The 21,329-nt window shown below is 38.8% G+C and overlaps 1 protein-coding gene across 2 annotated transcripts in view; it reads left to right on the top strand.

Annotated features, from left to right (window-relative positions):
* The window catches only part of EMB1135 (RING/FYVE/PHD zinc finger superfamily protein), a 418,560-nt gene that overhangs the window by 218,740 nt on the left and 178,491 nt on the right, over positions 1-21,329 (top strand). For both annotated transcript variants that reach the window (XR_016247843.1, XM_089378057.1), the window contains exons 22-28: positions 16,640-16,735; positions 17,076-17,163; positions 17,259-17,379; positions 17,803-17,917; positions 18,018-18,141; positions 18,255-18,332; positions 18,515-18,633. Coding sequence is in view for 1 of the 2 variants with exons in the window: in XM_089378057.1 (XP_089234183.1) it covers positions 16,640-16,735; positions 17,076-17,163; positions 17,259-17,379; positions 17,803-17,917; positions 18,018-18,141; positions 18,255-18,332; positions 18,515-18,633 (741 nt within the window). In the remaining variant the exon portion in view is untranslated. The remainder of the gene's footprint in view (positions 1-16,639; positions 16,736-17,075; positions 17,164-17,258; positions 17,380-17,802; positions 17,918-18,017; positions 18,142-18,254; positions 18,333-18,514; positions 18,634-21,329) is intronic.

The raw sequence follows: 21,329 nt of genomic DNA, 5'->3' as shown, positions 1-21,329 counted from the left end.
CGTATTTATCCTCAATGATTGCTCTCGCTGCCATATAATTAGAAGCATTATTAGTGATGACTTGGATGGCATTGTATGGCCCAATACTTTCATTTGTTTGAAGTAATGGTTGTGCGATGTTGATGCTGGTCTTGCACTTTTATGAGTAATCATATGCTGAAAGCAAGACTACACCACTAGTAAACACACCAAGAACAGTTATCAATGGCTTGCCTTTTACATTTGTCCAACCATCAGATACATTGGATACCCCATAGTCATTCCAATAATTTGTCATTTTACCCAAAACATGTGCTATTTTGGCTTTTTCATGATCAAGTCCCATAGTTCTAGCCTTGTCATACCCAACGCTCTTTTATCCTTTAGGGTCATCATTGATGGAGCCAACCATTTCATGCTCAATAAGGTGAGCGAAAAACATTGAATGGTATCCCACATGCATAGAGAAATCGATATATTTTTGCATCCACATCATTCCTATAGCCTAGATCAAGGAAATCTGATATGGTTCTACGCCTTAAAGGGATGTCTGTGCTTGCGCCTCCATATCCATTGCCATGGGTGGATGCTGATGGAGTTCTTAGTCTATGTGATTGTGGGCTAGTTGTGTCATGTTCAAAGTCACCCTTTGATATTTTAGATTTGTATTGGGCTTCCTCCTCTTTCCTTATGTATTTGGATTTTTTTGTTGTGACACACTTCTACAAGTTTTGATTCCTATTTCTTTATTTCCATCCAATGCCATTTTCCCACAGAGATGCTTTGAGGCATAGGTGTATGAACCTGTGTAAGTGTTTTGGCAATGGAGGGATGTAAATTTAGTGGTTCGACCCCCTTTCCCTCCTCAAAGCTTAGTAACATATTTCCACAATGGGGTTTGGTCTAGTTTGGTTTCTTTGCCCTCATCATCTCCACTCCCATTATCCTCCTCCTCCTCTCCAAGGTTTTCAAATCCACCACTACCGACTTGTTCATCCTCTTCATCACTCCTCTTTCTACGACTCCCCAACACCATCATAACAAAAAAAAGGAACTAGCATCAAGAGAATGTTTGAAGTTCTGAGATTTGGTGGTGTTATATTTTCTTGAATCTTGCCTGCAATAAAATGGAGGAATGTGAATGGGAAAGAGAGATGAGAAAATATTTCATTTAACAATGAACATATAAAAAACACAAATGCTACATGGAAAAAAAAAAGAATGGGATTAGAGTCTAGAAAGTACCACTTTGGCTCTCTAATGGTGCCTTCAATCCCAAGCTGCAATCTCCCTATCAAACTCCTCAAGTTCTTCAAGCTGCCATCCTTGCTCCTTTCAATCTTCCTCTCAAGCCCTCTCTTGCTCTCAACATAAATGAAATGGTGTATTAGTGGAAGGGGAGGAGGGATTTTTATTTCTTTTGGGCCCCTCCCCTTCCCTCAAAAAGAATTTCGGCATTGGCCCGCATTTGTGGGGAGCAACCGCTCCCCGATCGCTCCAGTGTTCACTCTCGAAAAACCAGGGAGCACTTTCTTTGAAGGAAGCACGCTCCTAAGGTCACTCCGGATCCTCTCCTTAGCAGAGCATGCTTTGAGAGCGGATTCGTGGGCGGGGGGTGGGGGCTCCACCGCAACGTTTTCTCCAAGGAAGACCTAGGAGGAGGTCAAGATTTAGGGCTTAATATTTACAATAATAATAGGTATGCCTAAGATTAAGACTCTAGGAGATGAGGTAGGACCTCTCAAAGAAGCTCAATGTGATGATTTAACACTTCCAAAATGTCCTTCACTCTGTTTGAAAGACCTGAGAAAGGCTTGCGCTAGACCTAGGGCTTTATGAATAATCGTGGGAAGTAATACTTCCAAGGTACTCACTAGGTCAAGGCAAGGGAGGAGAAAGGGCTTCTTATGATTTATTTTAATGAATACTAAGCTCATGCAACCCTTAAAGAAGTTCCCAAGGTGAGAGAGAAAGATCTATGATTTCCCTCTTGGAGTGGCACTTAGGGCAAGTGTTTTATGGATGAGACTTAGGTGGATGCCCTAAGCGTGATGTCTAGACCCTCAAATTCTTGAAAAACCACCTCTCTAAAATTTCATTGCAAGCCCTAGATTTCTACCTTACCTTCAGGGGACCAAATTTTAGGTGGACAAAATATGGATATGAGAAGAGTTGATGACCAAACTTCTTGGACTAGTGCCTAGTCCTTTGGGCTATGGAGTCTTAGATGATTTAAAATTAGCCAAAACCGTCCTTAAGGAGGCTAAAGATTGATGCCTTAGCAACCAACCTTTAACATTTACCCACTTAAGATATATGGATTTTTATGGAAGAAAGATAATTTCATCCACTAGGAACATTCATCATTTGCCCTACAATGAGTAACATATGCAATTGCCAACCAAGAAGCTATCAAAAAATGATTTTCAACAATTAGGGCACAATAGCATTAGCCTAGTAGGAATGATTTTATACATTGGGCATAATTCCAAGAAAAAATGCAACAAGAAGCATTTACAACATGACAATATGATATATCCTCCACAAATCATGAGCTATCTCCAAAGAAGATCGAAAATTTCGGCTCAAATGTCAAAATGCATTGAAGAATCTCCAATAGTCTCCAAAGAAAAAGTGTGAGTTCTTTTACAAGAGAAGAATCCTAGTGTTGATGATGACTTCTCACAAATGAGACCTACTTCTATTTATACGAGTCTCTCTAAATCAAATTAACCTAATGAGCCCCCAAATTTATAAAATAATGTGCAAAATACAAATCTTGGTGACAAGCCCACCAAGCAACTAATAAAGTGATGAAGAAGCCATCCGTAAGTGACTTGAAATGATGAAATCATGATGTAGAAGTTCCATTGGACGGCCTCATTGATTCCTCAAGGTGCCATGATGAGGGAGAGGGCTCCATGAATGATGGACAGGGGGGTGGCCCCTTTAATGTCTATGTAGCTCATTATGTGGTGCTCCAAAGTGGCTTTGGGGCACAAGCACTGGTCTCATGGGTCACTTTATGAAAAATAAGCTTGTAAACTGCTTCGAATGAGGGTTTTGAAGATGGTGCATTCCCTCCCATGTCTTAAGGGTGAGATAAACCTCCTTTGGGCCTTGGATCAACTACCAAACCATGTGTACATTGCCAAGCCGATTAGGGGCAATGTTGGTCCAAGTGCATCATCTCGTGAATAATGTGGGGCAATGAACATGCTGCTGAAGGTGCTGAGGGTGACCATAAGATGAGATAATGCTCTATCACATGACAGAGTCCCATGGCACTCAGCACATCCCCTACAAGTGTCAATATGATCCTTTGGTGGGTTTGGGCCCTAGTTAAGTTGACCAGCCCATGATGAAACCACCTGCCAATTACATATAAAATCCAATGCGTCTCCTCACCATCAAGTACAATGATTCATTAGTGCTTCTAAGTGGACCAAGCTTGTTAGTCAAGGGCATAAATGAGACTTCATAATGGGTTCTCCTTCCAAATCTGGGGCTTTTAGCATGCAATAGTGTTACCTCCCTAGGTGGGAGTGGCCAATAAACAATCCTATTAGGTGTTCCCAACCCCTCAAGGGAAAGACGTGTTACAAATATAATTTATATAAAAATAAAATAAATAAAAGTGAATAAATAATAATCATAATTATAGTTAATTAATGATTAGTTAATGAAGAGGCACCTGCCTAGGTATATAAGCGGGCCCTGATTGTAACATTCAATCATCCTTGTACATTCATCCAACTAATAAAAATATTACCTACAATACATGTGTATTTTATATTTTAAGTACAAGAAGCTCCAATTTTGTTGTTCCAGTGGTATTAGAGCCATTTGACCCATTGGATGTTTTCCGCTGCACAATCTACCATCAAGCTTAGATCCTGAATTCATGGAGACTTATTTTGAGGAATTAAGCGAATTTCATAAATCTAAAATTGAGCTGTTAAGTGAAATTCAAGAATCATTACAACAAATGAAATGATCATTTACAAAATCCCTAAAGGCTTTTAAAACACCAGATTTAGCGCCTACAATAGAAGTTGAGATTAGAAGAGGATGAGTTTAAGCCAAGAGTTTTGACAAAAAAATATGACAACTGAGGATGGAAGTAGATAGGAAAAAAATGAATCTACAGAAATTATTCATGATGAATCATTACATTCTGCAGAAGATCAGGAAGAGGTTATGCCAATTATGGATTATGATGATGATGAGGATGACTTTGAAACATTTGAAGCTATGTAAAATGTTCCCCTAAGTGAATTTGCAAATTTGATCTACTCATTGATGAGGAGAAATTTATACTTAAATTGGTTGTTCAACAAGATGAGCATTTTGTTTCTAATAGAAGGTATGCTATTCATACATCAAACATTGTTATGTAGCTTGGAAATTCAGTGGAAAGTAGTCTTTTCGAAAGGTTTGTAAATGAAAATTGTTTAGGCAATCTTGGTGATTTTAAGGTACGTACTTTGTCATTTTATTCCAATTCAGACATAAATGGCACAAATAATGAGAATGGTGTTGAAGATACTTGTGAGAGCAATTTTACTATAGGATATTGTGCAACCTTTCCCAACAAAGCTATGGAACATTCGAGTGTTGTAGGTGAAGGCAAATGCAATAAAAAGTGTAAAGTATGTTTTGGAAGATTCAACTTAAACCCTGATATGCGATATGTGTGAGGATTCTTTTCACTTGACTTGTTGATTCAATGGTGGTGAAATAAGTCAAGATAAACATAATGAACTTAATAAATTAAAAGGGTGGGCCACTTAAAAATGTAGGAATGCAAGGATCTATTATTTGCAAGTCGTCAATCCACAGCTTTTCAAGAAATAAAAAAGTTATGGCATCATCCAGGTGAGATGGGGCTCTGGTGTGTGCTAGATTGGTTTGAATCTGTAGAGGGATATGTGTGAGTGTTTGAGCCTTTTTCAGTTGAGGAATGTCGAACACAATTATACAACACTTGGGAGGAATTTTGTGATGCAGTTTATAGAGATGCATATTCTTTGGCTTGTGTCAAGAATATTGACAGACGAGAAAGAGGTTGGTATGACGTCACAGTGACTGTGACGCATGAATACAAGTCTTCAATTCTTTGCACTTCATTAATTTCTATTAACCTGCGACCTCTATCCAAACATCCAACCCTACGTTCATCGAGCCGCTTGTCTCTCTGCTCCTCTCCGCTGATTCCGTTAGCAACCCTGTTCCGCTGTAGACCATCACACCCAACCGCCTCCTCAGCTCGTGAAACCCAACGATTGATCGACAACCTTGTCGCTCACTTTTTTCCCTTCTTCTGCTGTGACCCTTTCCCGACTGTGCCAAGCCTACCGTCTTTGTTCTCCGCTGCACCTTGACTACCCAACAATGTATCCATTGTCATCTACCCTGTGGCTGACCATCCTGGCATTGGTCGTCCGATCTCTCGACGAAGTGTTATTGTGGTTAACCATCACGTTTTTTCTAGTCGCGGTCATATCTGTTGGGCTCGTTCTATGCAATTAAGAAAAAATTATAACCTGTCGATATTATATAATTAATATAATTATATAAATTATAATAATTATAACTATATATTATATAATAGTTATAATTGATATATAATTAATAATTATAATTATATTAAATGGTTATAAGTTTATAATCAATTTAAATTAAAAAAATTATTAAAAAATAAATCGAGAAGGAAATGGGTAAAATAATACCACTTACACATGTCGAAATGACGCAAGCAAGTGAAGAAATTGTCAGCGATTAAGCTTTGAGGACAAAGCTTTTTGAAGAGAGGGGGCAATGTGACGAGTATAATTTATATAAAAATAAAATAAATATAAGTGAATAAATAATAATCATAATTATAGTTAATTAGTGATGAGTTAATGAAGAGGCATGTCTCTAAAGGACATGCCCAATCATGAAGAGGCATTTGCCTAGGTATATAAGGAGGTCATCATTGTAACATTGAATCATCCTTGTACATTCATCTTATTAATAAAGATACTACTTACAATACATTGTGCATTTTACGTTTTAAGTACAACAAGCTACAATTTTTTTGTTCCAACATGTCGAAGGTACATCCTTCAAGTGATAAGGGACATGTGGATAATAATGAGGTGGATTGGGACACGGGTCTCAAGGCCAAATGCCATGGGATCAAGGGTGGTAATGATGAGGGATGTCCACATATTTTGGTGTATAGATGCAGGAGGGAGCAATCATAGTCCATGGGTTACCCCGACCTTTGTTTTTCACCCTTCTTCATTTGCCTTTTGCCTTTTTTATTTTTCTTTTATTATATCGCTCATGCCTCCAAGGGATGAGAGCATGTTGTGTATGATATAAGCAATGATTACCCCCTTAAGGTGGGACAATTCATCATCTGCTAAGGTTTGGGACATGCATGGGTACTTTAATGATGCAGGGGTACACTTGGAGCCAAGGTGATGGCCATAATGACAAGGGGTAGAGCTCATGTTTGGCTTTTTCCCATATGCTATTTTTAATGTCCCAACCATCTTTTGCATTTTGTGGTATTATTTCTTTTTGTATGTGGTCATGATATGCTTTTAATCTATTTTTTTAGCTGCATCAGCCTCTGGGGCAATGTTCTAGGCCCAACACAGACATGTGGAGAAGGGGAGGGGTAGTACAAGAGCCTTGTGGACCCAATGATGATGTGGACCTAGAGAGGGAAGATGATGAAATAGGGCATGTAATGTGCAGAGGGGAGTAAAAAATATGAAACAGGAAGTAGGATTGCGCTACCAAATTCGGGGTCTCCCAAGTAGTGCCCATGTTTAAGTTATAAGCCATTAAGCGAGATGCCACAGGACTAGGGTTGAGGATTGACCCCCCATTTAAGGTGAGGACAAGATTACAATCAAAACCCTTCCTCCTTCCTGGTCACCCAAGAATCTATACCCAAGTGAGCCCAAGGAAAAACAAGCATAAACACCTGATTGCACAATAAAAGACATACCTTTAAGATTGGATGACCCATCTTCGAACATACGCTCTTAATAGATGGGTGTAGGGACATATAATTGACTCAGGGAGCAAAGATCAACTGGCACAACATTAACTACAAATCTAGGAGAAAAAAATTCTCCTATGGGGTCATCCATTGGTGGTGGGTAACAAACACTAGGTAGGGAAACCCTAAAAAGGGGTGAACAGCTCTAACCGAAATATTACAACAACGAATTTCATTCAATAAACAATTATTACGAGGGAGGATTCTGCACGACCTGAATGCCCTCTTATTGGAGCTAGAACTGCCCTTGTAGAAAGATTATTCTAGCAGATCAATAATTTCAAGCCATAAAATTGATCCAAGAAAACAAATAAATATGAAGAACTTCACATTGAAATGCCCCTTAACTCCTTCCTCCGAATAGAACTTTAACTAAGCTTTGGTGGGATCTCGCACAGAACCAACCATGCTTTCTGCAAATGAATCTATCTCTATTTTTATTCCAAATCAAGAACTAATGAACAAAATAATAATAAGAAAGACCTTGAAACCCTATAACGTTTGTCAACACACCTTGAATCATGTGAAATACCTCATAATACCCCTTTAACATGCTCTTAAATATTGTTTTGAAGATGATATCCTTTAAAGAATTGAATCATGATCTAGCAAGCCAAAATATAACTCCTTTCAGTTTGGTTGTGTTTCAGGGTTCCTTAATGTGTATGATGTTTTACTGCTTTTGGCTTTGATTGCTTGCAAAGGGTCATGATGACACATGTCATCTTCATATGCAAATGTCTTTCCTTTCATAGGCCTTGAACAATGTATCCTCACCCTCAAATACCTCAAAAGGTGAAACATGTCTACAAATGTGGGGTAAATCCTCCATTAGGTTTTCTTCCTGTCTTCAATATGCTTTAAACAACTCCTTGAAGAGGGTGTTGAACCGTTGATGCTTATTAATGCCTTTGCTTTGTTCGTTTGATGCTTTGAAGCCTAAAAAAAGTAGGGAACTCATATTCTTAGATTGTGTTTGCCCCTACTCACCATTAACCACGCATTCAACTTCCCCTAAAGGTGGGCATTCATGTTCTAATGCTTCCTTCCTTAGTTTTGCCACTTGTGCCAACGTGGGGTCTCTTAATGTCATGGGCTTCTATCACATTGTTGTTTCCCTTGAACACCAGTGATATGCTTTTTTGCCCATCAAAATGCAAAATGAACCATGGATTTTCAAGGAGGTAGGAATTAATGATATATGGGGATTGCATTCCTTGGTGGGGTGTATGTTGATTTGGGGTAGCATCGGATGTGCTCTAGCCATGAAAATTGGTGGAGAGGCTAAAGCACATGAGATCTCTAAGACCTAGAAATGGTTTGGGCAGAATCTAACCGGTTTGGGAGATATTAAAATAATTAATATTTTTAATGGAGTTCCTAAGTCTAAACTTAGGAAAAATAAAATAATAATGGGTATTAATATAAAACTGGGTTAGAATGGTCCAAAAGTCATGGATCAAGCCAAATCTAATCTTAGTCGTTGACTAGAGATTTAATCTCGGTCGTTGATGAACCAATGAGAAAAGTATAAGAGGAGGCTTGAGGGTTAGTTGGAGAACACATCGAAGAGAGATCAAGAACTCGATTTTCTGGGGCAGGGTTTGCTAACGAAATTGAGTGATGATCAGAGTTGCAACTTAGGGGCAGTGAATACATAACAGAGAGGCATAGTTAGTACTGGGAGGATCAAGGCAGAAGCCGGGAGAGGTTGACGCAGAACCAGCTAGAGGCTACGCAGAGGCAGCCAGAGGCCACACAGAGGCAGCGAGGAGTTGCACAGAGCCAGAGAAGGGCCAATGTGTGAGACATAGAGGCTCCAGAGGTTGATGCAGAGCCTAGAGAGGCTGACGCTGGGCCAGAGAGGCTGACATAGAGCCTAGAGGCAGCGCTGGGAAATTTTTCGTGGGACGGACTAGGAGTTGGAGACCTGGATAGGGTGACGCAGTCCCTATCAGAGTGACACAGAGCAACAGAAGTTGCATTGTCGCTGTGGGATCGTTCATCTGGTGATTTAGCTAGAATATCTGTCTTCATTTGAGAGGTACTACTGCTGAGGGCATTCTCTGTTGGGTGAGCCATTTCTGGCACCTAGGTTGTATTCTGAAACTGCATAATAATAAAACCCTTTGAATAGTTGCACCGGTTTTTGCGCATTGGGTTTTTCCAGGGACATTAGTCCAAAAACAACACTGTCACTTGTGTGCTTGTTTACTTTCAGTTGTTGATCTGTATATGTTGATATTATTGTGCTTGTATTTATTTTTAGTATTTACATGGTAAATAACTAGTTAAGTAAGTGAACAAGTAGGAAGAAATAAATCAGATAGCACAAGAAGAATTTCTAACCGGTTAAACTTAGAAATTCCAATAGTGTATTATTACAAAATCTATTGGTTGATGTAGCTTAGACAAGTGTTCTAGCCTTAGGTGGTATCATTGAGGCTAGGAACACAAGAGTGGAAAATATCTCCAAGCCCAAGTTATTCTTTTGAATGCAAATGTCTTAATTAAATTAATTAATCAATTTTAACATGGTCTAGATTAATTAATTAGTAATAATTGAAACATGGTCTATTTTCTTCTAGATGTTGAAGTTTCTAAGTCTACCAGTTAGAAACCCTCCATATACTTTACTGATTTATTCCTACCTACTTATTCTGTTAATTAACAAGTTATTTACCATGTAAATACTGAAAATAAATACAAGTGCATGCTCAACACATGACAGATCATCAACTGAAGGAAACAGAAACAAGCACACAAATGAGACTATTATTTTTGGAATAATTTCCCCGGAAAAACCCAATGTGGGGAAACCAATGCAACTATCTGAGGGTTTTATTATTAACTAGTTCTTTTCTGAGTACACTAGGTGCGAAACTGGCAAACCCGACAGAGATAAAAAAAATCTGGCTGCAATACTTCTGTTCGGAAATAGGTATTCAGAAAGCCTGCTCCATGAAATCCCTCTCCATCATAATCTAAAGCTCAACATTAGCCCTGTTGGCCTCTGCGTCAACTTGAAAACCTCTGCGTCAGCCTACTGTGTGTCTCGAAGCCTCTGTGTGGATGACGTAGGCCCTTATGGCTCTGAGCAGTCTCTGTTGCCTCTGCGTGGCTCCCTCTGGCTCTGCGTTTGCCTCTCTCTGCTTCTGCGTTGGTCTCTTGGCACTGTCCCTGCCTCTCTGCCTCGTACTCACTGCCACTCGGTGCAAATGATCACTAATTCTATCTCTCTTAGCAAACGCCGCTCTATAGAATAGATGACTGATCACTCTGGTGTATTCTCCAATTGACCCTCAAGCCTCCTCTTATACTTTTCTCATTGACAAATCAACGACTGAGATTAAGTCCCTAATTGACGACTAAGATTAGATCTGGCTTGATCCATGTCTTTTGGACCATTCTAACACAGTTTTATATTAATTCACATTAATATTTTAATTTCCCTGAGTTTAGACTTAGGGACTCCATTAAAAATATTAACTATTTTAATATTTCCCTAACTGTTTAGAATCTACCCAAACCCTTTTGCCAATGTCGAGATGCTCCCTACTCTGATCGTTTATGCAACTGCACCACTTATCCGCATTTCTCGGTTAGAAACCCTTGGTAGCAACTCCCTCTTCCTTGGCCTTGCCCTGTTAGGTACTGTTCTGGGTATAGTACCGCACCAACTCCTCTCTGCAACTTACCCACAACCTCCTAAACCCCAAAAACCTGAAGGTGAGAGCTCCTAGGCTCTGCGCAGTCCTGACACCGACAAACTATCTCCCTAAGCCAACTGCATCAACCCGCCTGGCCTCTGCGTGGCTCTGCATGAACCTGTCTCTGGCTCCTTCAGCCTCTGCGCAACCTCTTCTTGGCTCGAACTTGATGTCGCAGGCATTGCGTCACCCCTTCCTTGATGCTTCGCTGCTAGGAACAACTTCTGTCACTCGGGACAAATATTTTCTGCTTCTGCTGCTCTGCTCTGCTGATGTCCTCAGTTCTCCTGTGATCTGCAACCACGCTCCGATACCATGTTTAAGTTTCTAAGTCTACTAGTTAGAAACCCTCCATGCACTTTATTGATTTATTCCTACCTACTTCTTCTGTTAATTAACAAGTTATTTACCATGTAAATACTGAAAATAAATACAAGTGCATGCTCAACACATTACAGATCATCAACTGAAGGAAACAGAAACAAGCACACAAATGACACCATTATTTTTGGACTAATATTCCCGGAAAAACCCAATGTGGGAAAACCGATGAAGCTATCTGAGGGTTTTATTATTAAGTAGTTCTTTTCTGAGTACACTGGGTGCCAAACTGGCAAACCTAACAGAGATAAAAAATCTGGTTGCAATACCTCTCTTCGGATACAAGTATTCGTAAAGCCTGCTCCACGAAATCTCTCTCTAGCACAATCTGAAGCTCAATGTCAGCCCTGCTGGCCTCTGCGTCAGCCTACTGAGGCTCTGCATAGACTCTTTGGCTCTCTGCGCCACTCTTGCAGCCTTTGTGTAGATGACGCTGGCTGTTCTAGCTCTGCGCAGTCTCTGCTGCCTCTGCGTGGCTCCTTCTAGCTCTGTGTCTACCTCTCTTTGCTTTTGCACTGGTCTCTCGGTACTTTCCCTACCTCTCTGCCTTGTACTCACTGCCCCTCGTTGCAACTGATCACTAATTGCATGTCTCCTAGCAAAGCCCGCTCTAGCGAATAGAATGACTGATCACTCTGGTGTATTCTCCAAGTGATCCTCAAGCCTCTTCTTATACTTCTCTCATTGACAAATCAACAGTTGAGATTAAGTCCCTAATTGACGGCTAACATTAGATCTAGCTTGATGCATGCCTTTTGGACCATTCTAACGCAGTTTTATATTAATTCACATTAGTATTTTAATCTCCCTAAGTTTAGACATAGGGACTCCATTAAAAATATTAATTATTTTAATATTTCCTAACTGTTTAGAATCTGCGCAAACCTTTCTGGATATTGGAGATCTCATGTGCCCTAACCTCTCCACCAAATTTCTTGGTTAGAGCACATCTGATGCTGCTCCAAATCAACACTAGAGACTTCTAGTAAAGTTTCTAAGTGATCTTAGACATCAATCGAATCATTTCAAATCTAGGTCTTGGTCGTTGATTTCTCAAAAACATATTATAAAGGGAATCAATGGGCAGTCTTGGAGATCAATTCATTGTAGTGAAGAGGGTGCAGTGATAGCACAACGTGACACCAGTGAGGGTTTCAACAACAATATTTTTAGAGTTTTCTTTTGTCAATATTCTTCCAAGTTCTGATATCCGGAGGATTTCTCCCAGAATTATTCTGCAAATGGAGAGGTCGTACGAGATTTCCAGGAGAGGTCGTACGAGATATCAATTTAGCATACCAAAACTTCTAGTTGTAGAGCAGATTGTAGGAATTCACAGTGTGAATTGCAGGAGAGGCGGTGTCAGGTTGCAAAGGGAGGCCGCAAGCCTTCCGGTGGTTAGATTGACTTCTGGAGGTGAAGAAATATTTTGCCAGAGCTTTGTCAGGGTTTGGCAAGCATTGTTGTATTATTTATCAATTGCAGAATTTGCTGAATAATAATAAAACCCTTAGATCTGAAGAACTTGTTTTCCCTTCGGGCTTTTTCTAGGAACGTTTTATCCAAAAATATTGTGTCCATTTTGTGATTATATTTTATTAGAGTTTCCACAATTTATTTTTCCGGTGTATAGTGCAATCATGTTTTTATTCATGCTATCACAAGCCTCAATAGAATTAATGAGCTTGTTCGTCCTTTTTGCACGAATCTAGTTCTTGATCAAATACTCTGGACAGTGGCAACTTGGGCCCACGATTATGCTAATTTTGGCTTAGGGAAATTTGGCCAAAAGAATTCGGCTCTTCTTGATGTGATAACCCCACTCTAGCAAAGAAGATGAATCAACTTCAGTAATAAAGGAACACAGTCCTCTCTAACTCGACCCTTCTAAACCCCAAGTTTAGCCTCTGCACATGCCATTAACTGGGCCCTAATTCGTTCTTCACAAACAAGTCTCAACCATTTCAGATTTGGTTCCAACATGGTAACTCGATCAGTGCATGCAATTGATAAATTTTTCTCTGCTAATTTGGCCAAAAAAAACCGTCAGGTTGGCAGGAAAACCGACTTTGGTACTATTGTAATATTCCTTTTGGAATATTTAGACGAGGATAGCTAGAAAATATTTCAACATAAAATTTTGCCGAAATTAGTAATAAATATCGGTCAATTCCATAGAAAAATTATGAAATGTTCCAACACAATTTCAGTGAAATTTGCAATATAAACATTGAAAAATGCAGTGCTGCTACTTCAGTAATTTTATAAAAAATACTGTAAACATGAGAAATAGCAAACCCGATTTACTTTATTATGGATTACAAGATTACATGGAAATAGTTGAGGTGATGGCCTCCAATGTAATTGTTATAATATTGAATCTTGCCTCCCAAACTAAACTGGAAATGACGCCCAAATTGGAGATATGGGTGATCCCCACTCCGATCCACATATTTTCTCTAGATGTGCTCACCAACTGTTGTTGATGAAGCTCAATGAGATCTCTGAATGCAATCTTGTCAATAGTGAGTTGGGGTTTCGTCCACCACACCAAGAAACCCAAGAGTTTTCATCCTAGGGCTCTCCGAACCTGAAAACCAGGTTCTTTAAATCTCTCTAAGAAAATACTCCAATCCAATATGTCCCCAATGACTTGCTCTCCCCTCTTTTAAAGACCTAGTGGATCTCTCTCCAACCTTCTAGAAGCACTTTTATTTAATAATTTTATTTTAATTCTAGAAGCCCCTCCACTATTTTTATCTGAGTGACTCCTTTTATTTTATTTTAAGTCACTTTTCCTGTTTTGGCCTTCTACTCCATGTAAGCACTTTTCCCCTCTTTTATTTAATAAAGTGACTAATTAAAGTCACTTTTAATCCCAGAAAATAATTACCTTGCCCCCATGCTTTCTTTGGCCATTGAGAGTCACTTTTCACGATCCCATCTTGTAGATCTCTTCATGTCGGTTCTAACGAGCTATTACAGTAAGGTGTTTTTCCAAATAATATGCTCCAAATAACACCATGAGCGTATATTTTTGTAACATGCTTGATAGTAGCCCCATTTGATGGGGATCATAGGAATGCAACGAAACCAAGAACAACTGTGTGGAACTGACCGTTATGATGAAATATAGCAAGCGAACCCCGGCGGACCCCATAAAACTCCCTCCAAAACCCTCTTGGCACTGATGACGTAATCTTGCTCTTGTGACCTGGTTGTCACCAACCTTGATAATCCACCCAAGTTACATCACAAGGGAAATAAAAAATGGGGATACTACAATCTCAATCCGGGTTTTCCAGGTAGTGCCCCTGCTATATCCATAAGGCCTCATGGTAGGTCTTGCTGGACTAGGGCTAAAGATTAACCATACTAGTAAGGTGCAAGAACAAATTTATAGTCAAGATCGGTCAGTCTTCTAGAGCACCCTTTTATCCATACTAAATGCCAAAAGCAAACAAGTATAAGCACCTGATTGCAAAATGATCAAAGAACTTTTTGAATAGCAAGCCGCTTTCGTCCAAGTGGTAATGCTGGATGGTGAGAAGCACATGGTTGATGCAAATGATGGAGGCACATGGCATATAATTGTCAAATAGCGACTGTCAGGGGATGCTGGCTGGTTGTCAAATTTACAAGAAAAGTTTTCTCTTATGGGGTTACCCATTTGTGTGGGTAACAATTCCTAGGTTCATGTAACTTAGATTGATAGATGACATGGTTATTATTCCCTGAGTTTTACTAGACAAGGTCACAAGGTGAAGAGAGTTTTAAATCATGATGAGCATCCATGAGAATGGAGGACTAAAATATTCCTTGGAAATGAGACTGCTATATACATACGTGGAAATGAAGCTTCCCTCCCTGTCATACATACTATTTCTTGATATGAATTTTGTAATGGTACATAAGGACATTAATTATGTGGCATATATGTTTATTTGATGATGCGTTTTTGATTTGCTCATGTTGGTGCATATTATTGTTGGTCTATTCTTTGATATGATTATTTTTAAAATCTTTTTCAAGTTTATGTGGAGCAATCAAAGTAATTCATCAATGAATTTTTGAAAAAACCATAGTATGTTCCTTGTCCCACACCACCAAAGTTTTGGACCATGGCATGCCAAGGACTCATAATATAAGGGAAGGTATGTGATGATAATTTTATTTATCTCCACAATTGGGCAGGTGACAGGTCAATGGTACTAGGAATTACAATTACTATCACTAAACAACACGAGTATGTGAAACACAATTATAGTTAAAATATACAAGAAGCGGGAGGATTATTTTCATTATGTTCCTTGTCCCACACCACCAAAGTTTTGGACCATGGCTTCCTAGAACTCATCGGAAAGTGAAGGTATGTGATGATAATTTTATTTATCTCCACAATTGGGCAGGTGACAGGTCAATATGACTAGGAATTACAATTAATATCACTAAACAACACGAGTATGTGAAGCACCATTATAGCTAAAATATACAAGTGGGAGGATTATTTTCATTCAGAACTGTCACACCTATAGGGCATCTGCTGATAGCTTCATTGCTAGTTTCTTCCATCCTACTAAGTGTTACGTTGCCTTGGATGTAAGGAGTGCTTGTACTTTTTAAGTCTACCTTGAGTACCAATACTCGCTTTTTGATGTCATCTATGATTACTCCCTAGTGCCCTAGCTATGCAGTCCACTCTTGAAAAGGCATTAGTTGATAGATGTTTGGTGTCGACATTTGTATGACTGATTCAGGTGACAGGCATGCATGGCTCCCTCCAGCCCTGGAAGTCATTGGACTTAATTATTAAGACTATGTCTAATTGCTTGCTATTCTTAAGCTTCTAGGGTTTGTCTTTTTGGGTTAACTTGCTTGCATGTTTCATGCTCCTTTTTGCCTACTTTCATGCAGTACTTTCTTGAGCCAGCCTACCCCACCCCTCCCCACCTAAGAGATACATGCATTACTTGGCATGTGACATGGACCATTGGGAGGGCATGTCCTGTTTCACAGAGCATGGGTGGACAAGGTATACAAGTAAGGTTGTTTAACTTAAAGTACCATCATTATCAAAATGCATTTTAAATGCTTATCGATCAGGGAAGATTTTGTCTTTTATGTTGATAATGCTTATGATTCAATTTTAGGGTAGTGGTGCAAATATTTCTGTTCGCAAGGAGCCTTTCAAATTTGTATTCATTATAAAGGTACTTGATGGAGGGCTTGTGATGTATGTTTTGTTTTTATCAAGAGAATTAGTTTCTGATTCTAGGGTGCCTAATCTAGGGTTTTTTGTTTCTGATGACCGATATGCATGTGCATTATCCTCCTCTTACAATGCTTGTATTGACAAGCAACATAAAGAGTAGTACTCATAAGAGAAATGAAATCTTATAGAATTGTGAAGAAATTGCATTATCTCATTTATCTTTGTTGTGATTTGTATGTTGAAAAAGAGGTAAAAACTATTTATTGATGTTTAATTCTGTTGTGAAATTTACAGATTGCTTTTTACTAATTTAGGCGGAGAACGTCGGTTTGCTTCAATTGTTGCTAAGAGATTAGAATCTCTTGGAGCATTAACGCAAGGTGACCGTAGGTATGTTGTAAAATTCCATATCTGTTAAAATTTCCTCTTTCTCTACAACCTTGATTGGCCGAGGAGGTCAAAACATGAAAATGCAGTTTCTCTTTTTTCCTATTAGTGTTTTTATGAATGACTTAATTTAATAATGATATAATCAATTTGAAGAATAAGAGGTCAGCTATATTGTTTTTCTTTTTATCTTTATGAAAGCTTCTATTCTCTAGTTGATAAATTTAGCATAGTAAGCACTTCTGGTACTAATGTACAGCAAATGTTTCATGGCTACTTCTGACTAAACTCGGTCAACTGCTGGCTATGCTCTCTGTGCTACCTCTGCTTCTTATGCTTGTAGGGCTGGGCCATCATTGAGTGCATATAACTATGATAGTGTTTATGGAAAGAGGGCTCTTCATATGATGTATAAAGCTATCATTGAGCAGGTAAAGATATAGCTAATATCCGGTAGTTGTTGAATCATATATTGAGCTCATTGTATCAGGTGAAAGTAGTGAAATTGATTTTCATGGATTTGCAGAGCGATCAACCTGTTTTACCTCCGAATTGCTTAGTTGGAGAGCGTGAGAAAATTCAAGAATTTCATAGTTTGGCAAAGGCAGCATTGATATCAGTTGGAATCATTAGGGATGCAATACCTGGTAATATGGGCAAAAATTATATTTCAAGTTAAAAGTTAAAATCTGTGAATGCTTTCTACGTCTGTTGGCTTTGTGACCTCTCAGTGGGGCTTACAAAGCTGAAGGGAATTTATTATTTGGTTCAATAGATAGATAGGCGAAGAAACATATTACAGAATCCCAAGTGTGGATCTTGAGTCTGGAGTGCCAATCAGGTTTTATTCTAATTGCTATATTCCTTGTGAATGTTAAAATCATATGAAAATATAAAACATCTGTGAATTTATGTACAATTGGAACTTTATATGTTTGTATGTGTGTAGTGTGGTATCTTTTTGGTACTTATCTATTTAATTTAAGTGCTTCATTCTTATCTGGTTTTCAGTCTTTTGGTGGCCTGTTAAATATAGCTGTTTTAATTGTGTCTTTGTATCTCTGAAACAGAAGGAACTGGTAAAGATACATGGAAATTGTCAGGTCGGATACTTGAGAATGATATGAATGATGTTGGTCGTTTCTTGAATCGCATTTTGGGATTGGCACCTGATATCCAAAACCGGTATATGGTTTGTCGTTCTCAGTAAACTGTTTGATATTTTCAATGTTCATATCTATAACTGAGCATGATAAAGAAGCTTTTTTTGGTTCATTTTCTACAGGATTTTTGAGTATTTTATTAGTATCTTAGATATTTTGGTGCAAGATGCTCGCAAAGAAGGTGATTTTGATTCGGGAATTGTTGATATCAAGGCCAACCTTATAGAGCTTCAAGGATCTCCTCAGGTTAGTGCTGTCTAATTATAAACATCAGAAATTTTCATGTAGCATAATATGAAGGGGCTATGGTATAAGCAGAGCAAGGATCAATTGTTTCTAATGCAATTGTATCTTGACAGACAGTACATGAGGATCCCATGTCTGGGGCTTCAACTACTTTGTTCACATTAATGATCGATCGTGGAATGACATTTGAGGTATGGATCTAAAGTGCATGATATCATTTTAAAACTAGCCAAACTGCAGAATTGGTGTACTAGTAAACTTCTGGCTGGAAAATATGCAGTTCAGTTTTCAATGCCGTGTTTTGTTTTCCCTTTTTGTGATCCCCATGATAGCTTTTCTTGACAGTTGATCCATTTGAATTCAAATCTTGTAGGCTGCGTCTGGGTTGTTAGATCAGAATGCTAAGATTGCTGCAAATCAGACAGATGATGGTTTTTACGAATCTAAACGGGAATGGCTTGGTAGAAAGCACTTTTTACTGGCCATTGAATGGTATGATTCATTTTGCTATTTCTCCCGTGTGATGCTTTGATCACATTGATGCAATACCTAAATCCTTACTTACTCCTTTGTCTTTCTCTCACTTGTATTATGCAATAGCTTGAAAGAATATTGTTCAAGAATTGTTATGAAGACGGCAATTAGTTAAACACTATATGTTGGATGATAAGTGAAATCTTTGTCTTTGTAATTGTTTCCAGGGAAGGTTATGTTACGCCTTTGTAATTACTCGAAGCTGGGTGTCAGCTAGTAATTTAGGATAGGTGATGCATGTTAATTTCTTTAAAAGTTGACTCCATATGCTCTGTTAAATAGATTAATTATTTCCACCTATTCATTTTTCTGATTTCAAGCAAAATAGTTAGGATAGCAGTTATTATAGCTTTTTTTCTCTACGTTTTATTCTGAAGTTATTAAAGTATCTCCAGAGTCCAGGCAATAAGCTGAAAACCACATTTAATAGTATAAGAAGTTCTGAGGTCTGCAAGGCAGTTACAATTGAATTTTATCTTTTAGTTAGGCTACCAGGAGAGAAAATATGTAAGCCAACTATAATTGTAAAACATTAAAGCTTGATAGCAATGAGAAGAGAAGAGACATGCCACATTAAACTTATCTGAACAGAACTGCATTATATGTTCACCGTCTTAAGTGCCTTGACAGTTGTTATGAAATTTGTTGTTGTCATTTATTGTCATATCTGAAATTGAAACAGAAAATATTTGATGTCTGCCAGTTCTTCTGAGACAAATGGTGTTGATTATTTTATCTATTATTTTGATGATACCATAACTTGTGCAGTTGAGACCATTTTTTCATGTAATGAAGGAAAGTAAAAGTATGACCTAATTGGTCTTAGTTGATAATCTCCAAATACAACATTCTCTTTATGTTTCTCTTGAAATTGGTATGTGCCATTGAGAGACCTGGTTATTCATTCTTCTCTAATTTATCTTTTGAGCATCTGATCAATGGAAATTGGAATATTAGTACGTTGCATTGTTTGTTGCAAGGTATGCAGCAACTCTTGATATCATTGTTTGTTCCAAGGGATGTAGCAACTCTTGATATCATTGTTTGTTCCAAGGGATGTAGCAACTTTTGATATTATTGATAGGAAGCAGGTAGCAACTGTTGGTATTCTTGATAGGAAGCATGTAGCAGCTGTCAGTATTCTTGATAGGAAGCACATAGCACGTTCCAGTTTGCCTTGTGGAAAAAATTTATAGTGTTTGCATGCTTCGCTTGGCCTATGGGTTGCCAGGGTTTGCTTGGGCAGGTGGGGGGGGTGGGGAGTCGTGGGGCAAGTAGTTTTTTTATAACCCTATTTTGTGCAACTTGGTGAAATGCACAACAGAGTGTTTTGCTAATGTATGGGATGCATTTCACAAAATAGGGCGGCGGTTCTGGGTGCACCACCTAGAAAGCTTGAAAAGAGGGATGCTTGAGTGTTCACACATGATTTTTCTTTAGAAAACCCCATGAAGTAAATAAAACATAAAAAGTGTAAAAAGTTTATGCAAGCAAAGAATCCCTTGTATAATGATGAATTGACATGGGATGAATTGTTATGTTGGGATTTTTTTTATTAATGGTTTTAGGGACGGGGCCCCAATGTCTGCTTGTCACTTGTGAATTTCCCCAAATGAGTGCCGAAATAACTCAGTTTTGTGCACAGGAGAACAAGTAACTTGTTGACAGGATGGAATGTACCACCAACAACTAGGGGATCTTCCTAGTGTAGGATCCGAATCCTACTCTACACAGTTTGGTCTAGGAGTCCCATCCGGTATGTAGACCCTATTACCCATCATTTTGTTGGTGATATCCCTAGGAGAAAGTTTTTCTCCAAGATGGTCCTCAAACGGCAACGAGCAGCCACTTGCAGCCGCCAACTAGCTCGTTGTGCCATTTCTCCCCCATCTGAGCCAACAATGACGTCCCTCACCCATCTGTCATGATTGTAAGTTTGAAGGTGGGCCTCTTGAACCTAAAGGTATGCCTTGTCATTTGGTAATTGAGTTATCATGGATACTTCTGGGCATGGATCATGGGGAGGTTCGGCGGAAAAGGTGCGCTAGGTCTGTGCTCTTGTCCCCTAGACTTCTTTTGGATGTTAACCTTGGACTTTAGTCCTGTGGGATCTCTTTTACTGACCTTTGGGCTTTAGGGATGGTACTACATGGGAAAACTTGACTTTGGTTGTGTGGTCCCGCTCCCTCATCCACATATATCAATCCCCTTCCACTCATTATAATCTCATTCATCATTTCTCACACTTGGGTCCACATTCCTCCACTGGGTCCACATAGGGTTGTTGATTTGGGGTGGCATCGGATGTGCTCTAGCCATGAAAATTGGTGGAGACGCTAAAGCACATGAGATCTCCAAGGCCCAGAAATGGTTTGGATAGATTGTGCCCGGTTTGGGAGATATTAAAATAATTAATATTTTTAATGGAGTTCCTAAGTCTAAACTTAGGAAAAATAAAATATTAATGGGTATTAATATAAAACTGGGTTAGAAGGTTCCAAAGTCATGGATCAAGCCAAATCTAATCTTAGTCGTTGATTAGAGATTTAATCTTGGCTGTTGAAGGACCAACGAGAAAAGTATAAGAGGAGGCTTGAGGGTTATTTCGAAGACACACCAAAGTGATCAGTCATTCATTTTGCTAGCGCAGGGTT

Source organism: Pinus tabuliformis, chromosome J (genome assembly GCF_031772625.1).
Source record: "Pinus tabuliformis cultivar Carrire ecotype Pingquan chromosome J, CPIR1, whole genome shotgun sequence".
NCBI lineage: Eukaryota > Viridiplantae > Streptophyta > Pinopsida > Pinales > Pinaceae > Pinus > Pinus tabuliformis.
This window is presented reverse-complemented; position numbering and strand designations above follow the sequence as displayed.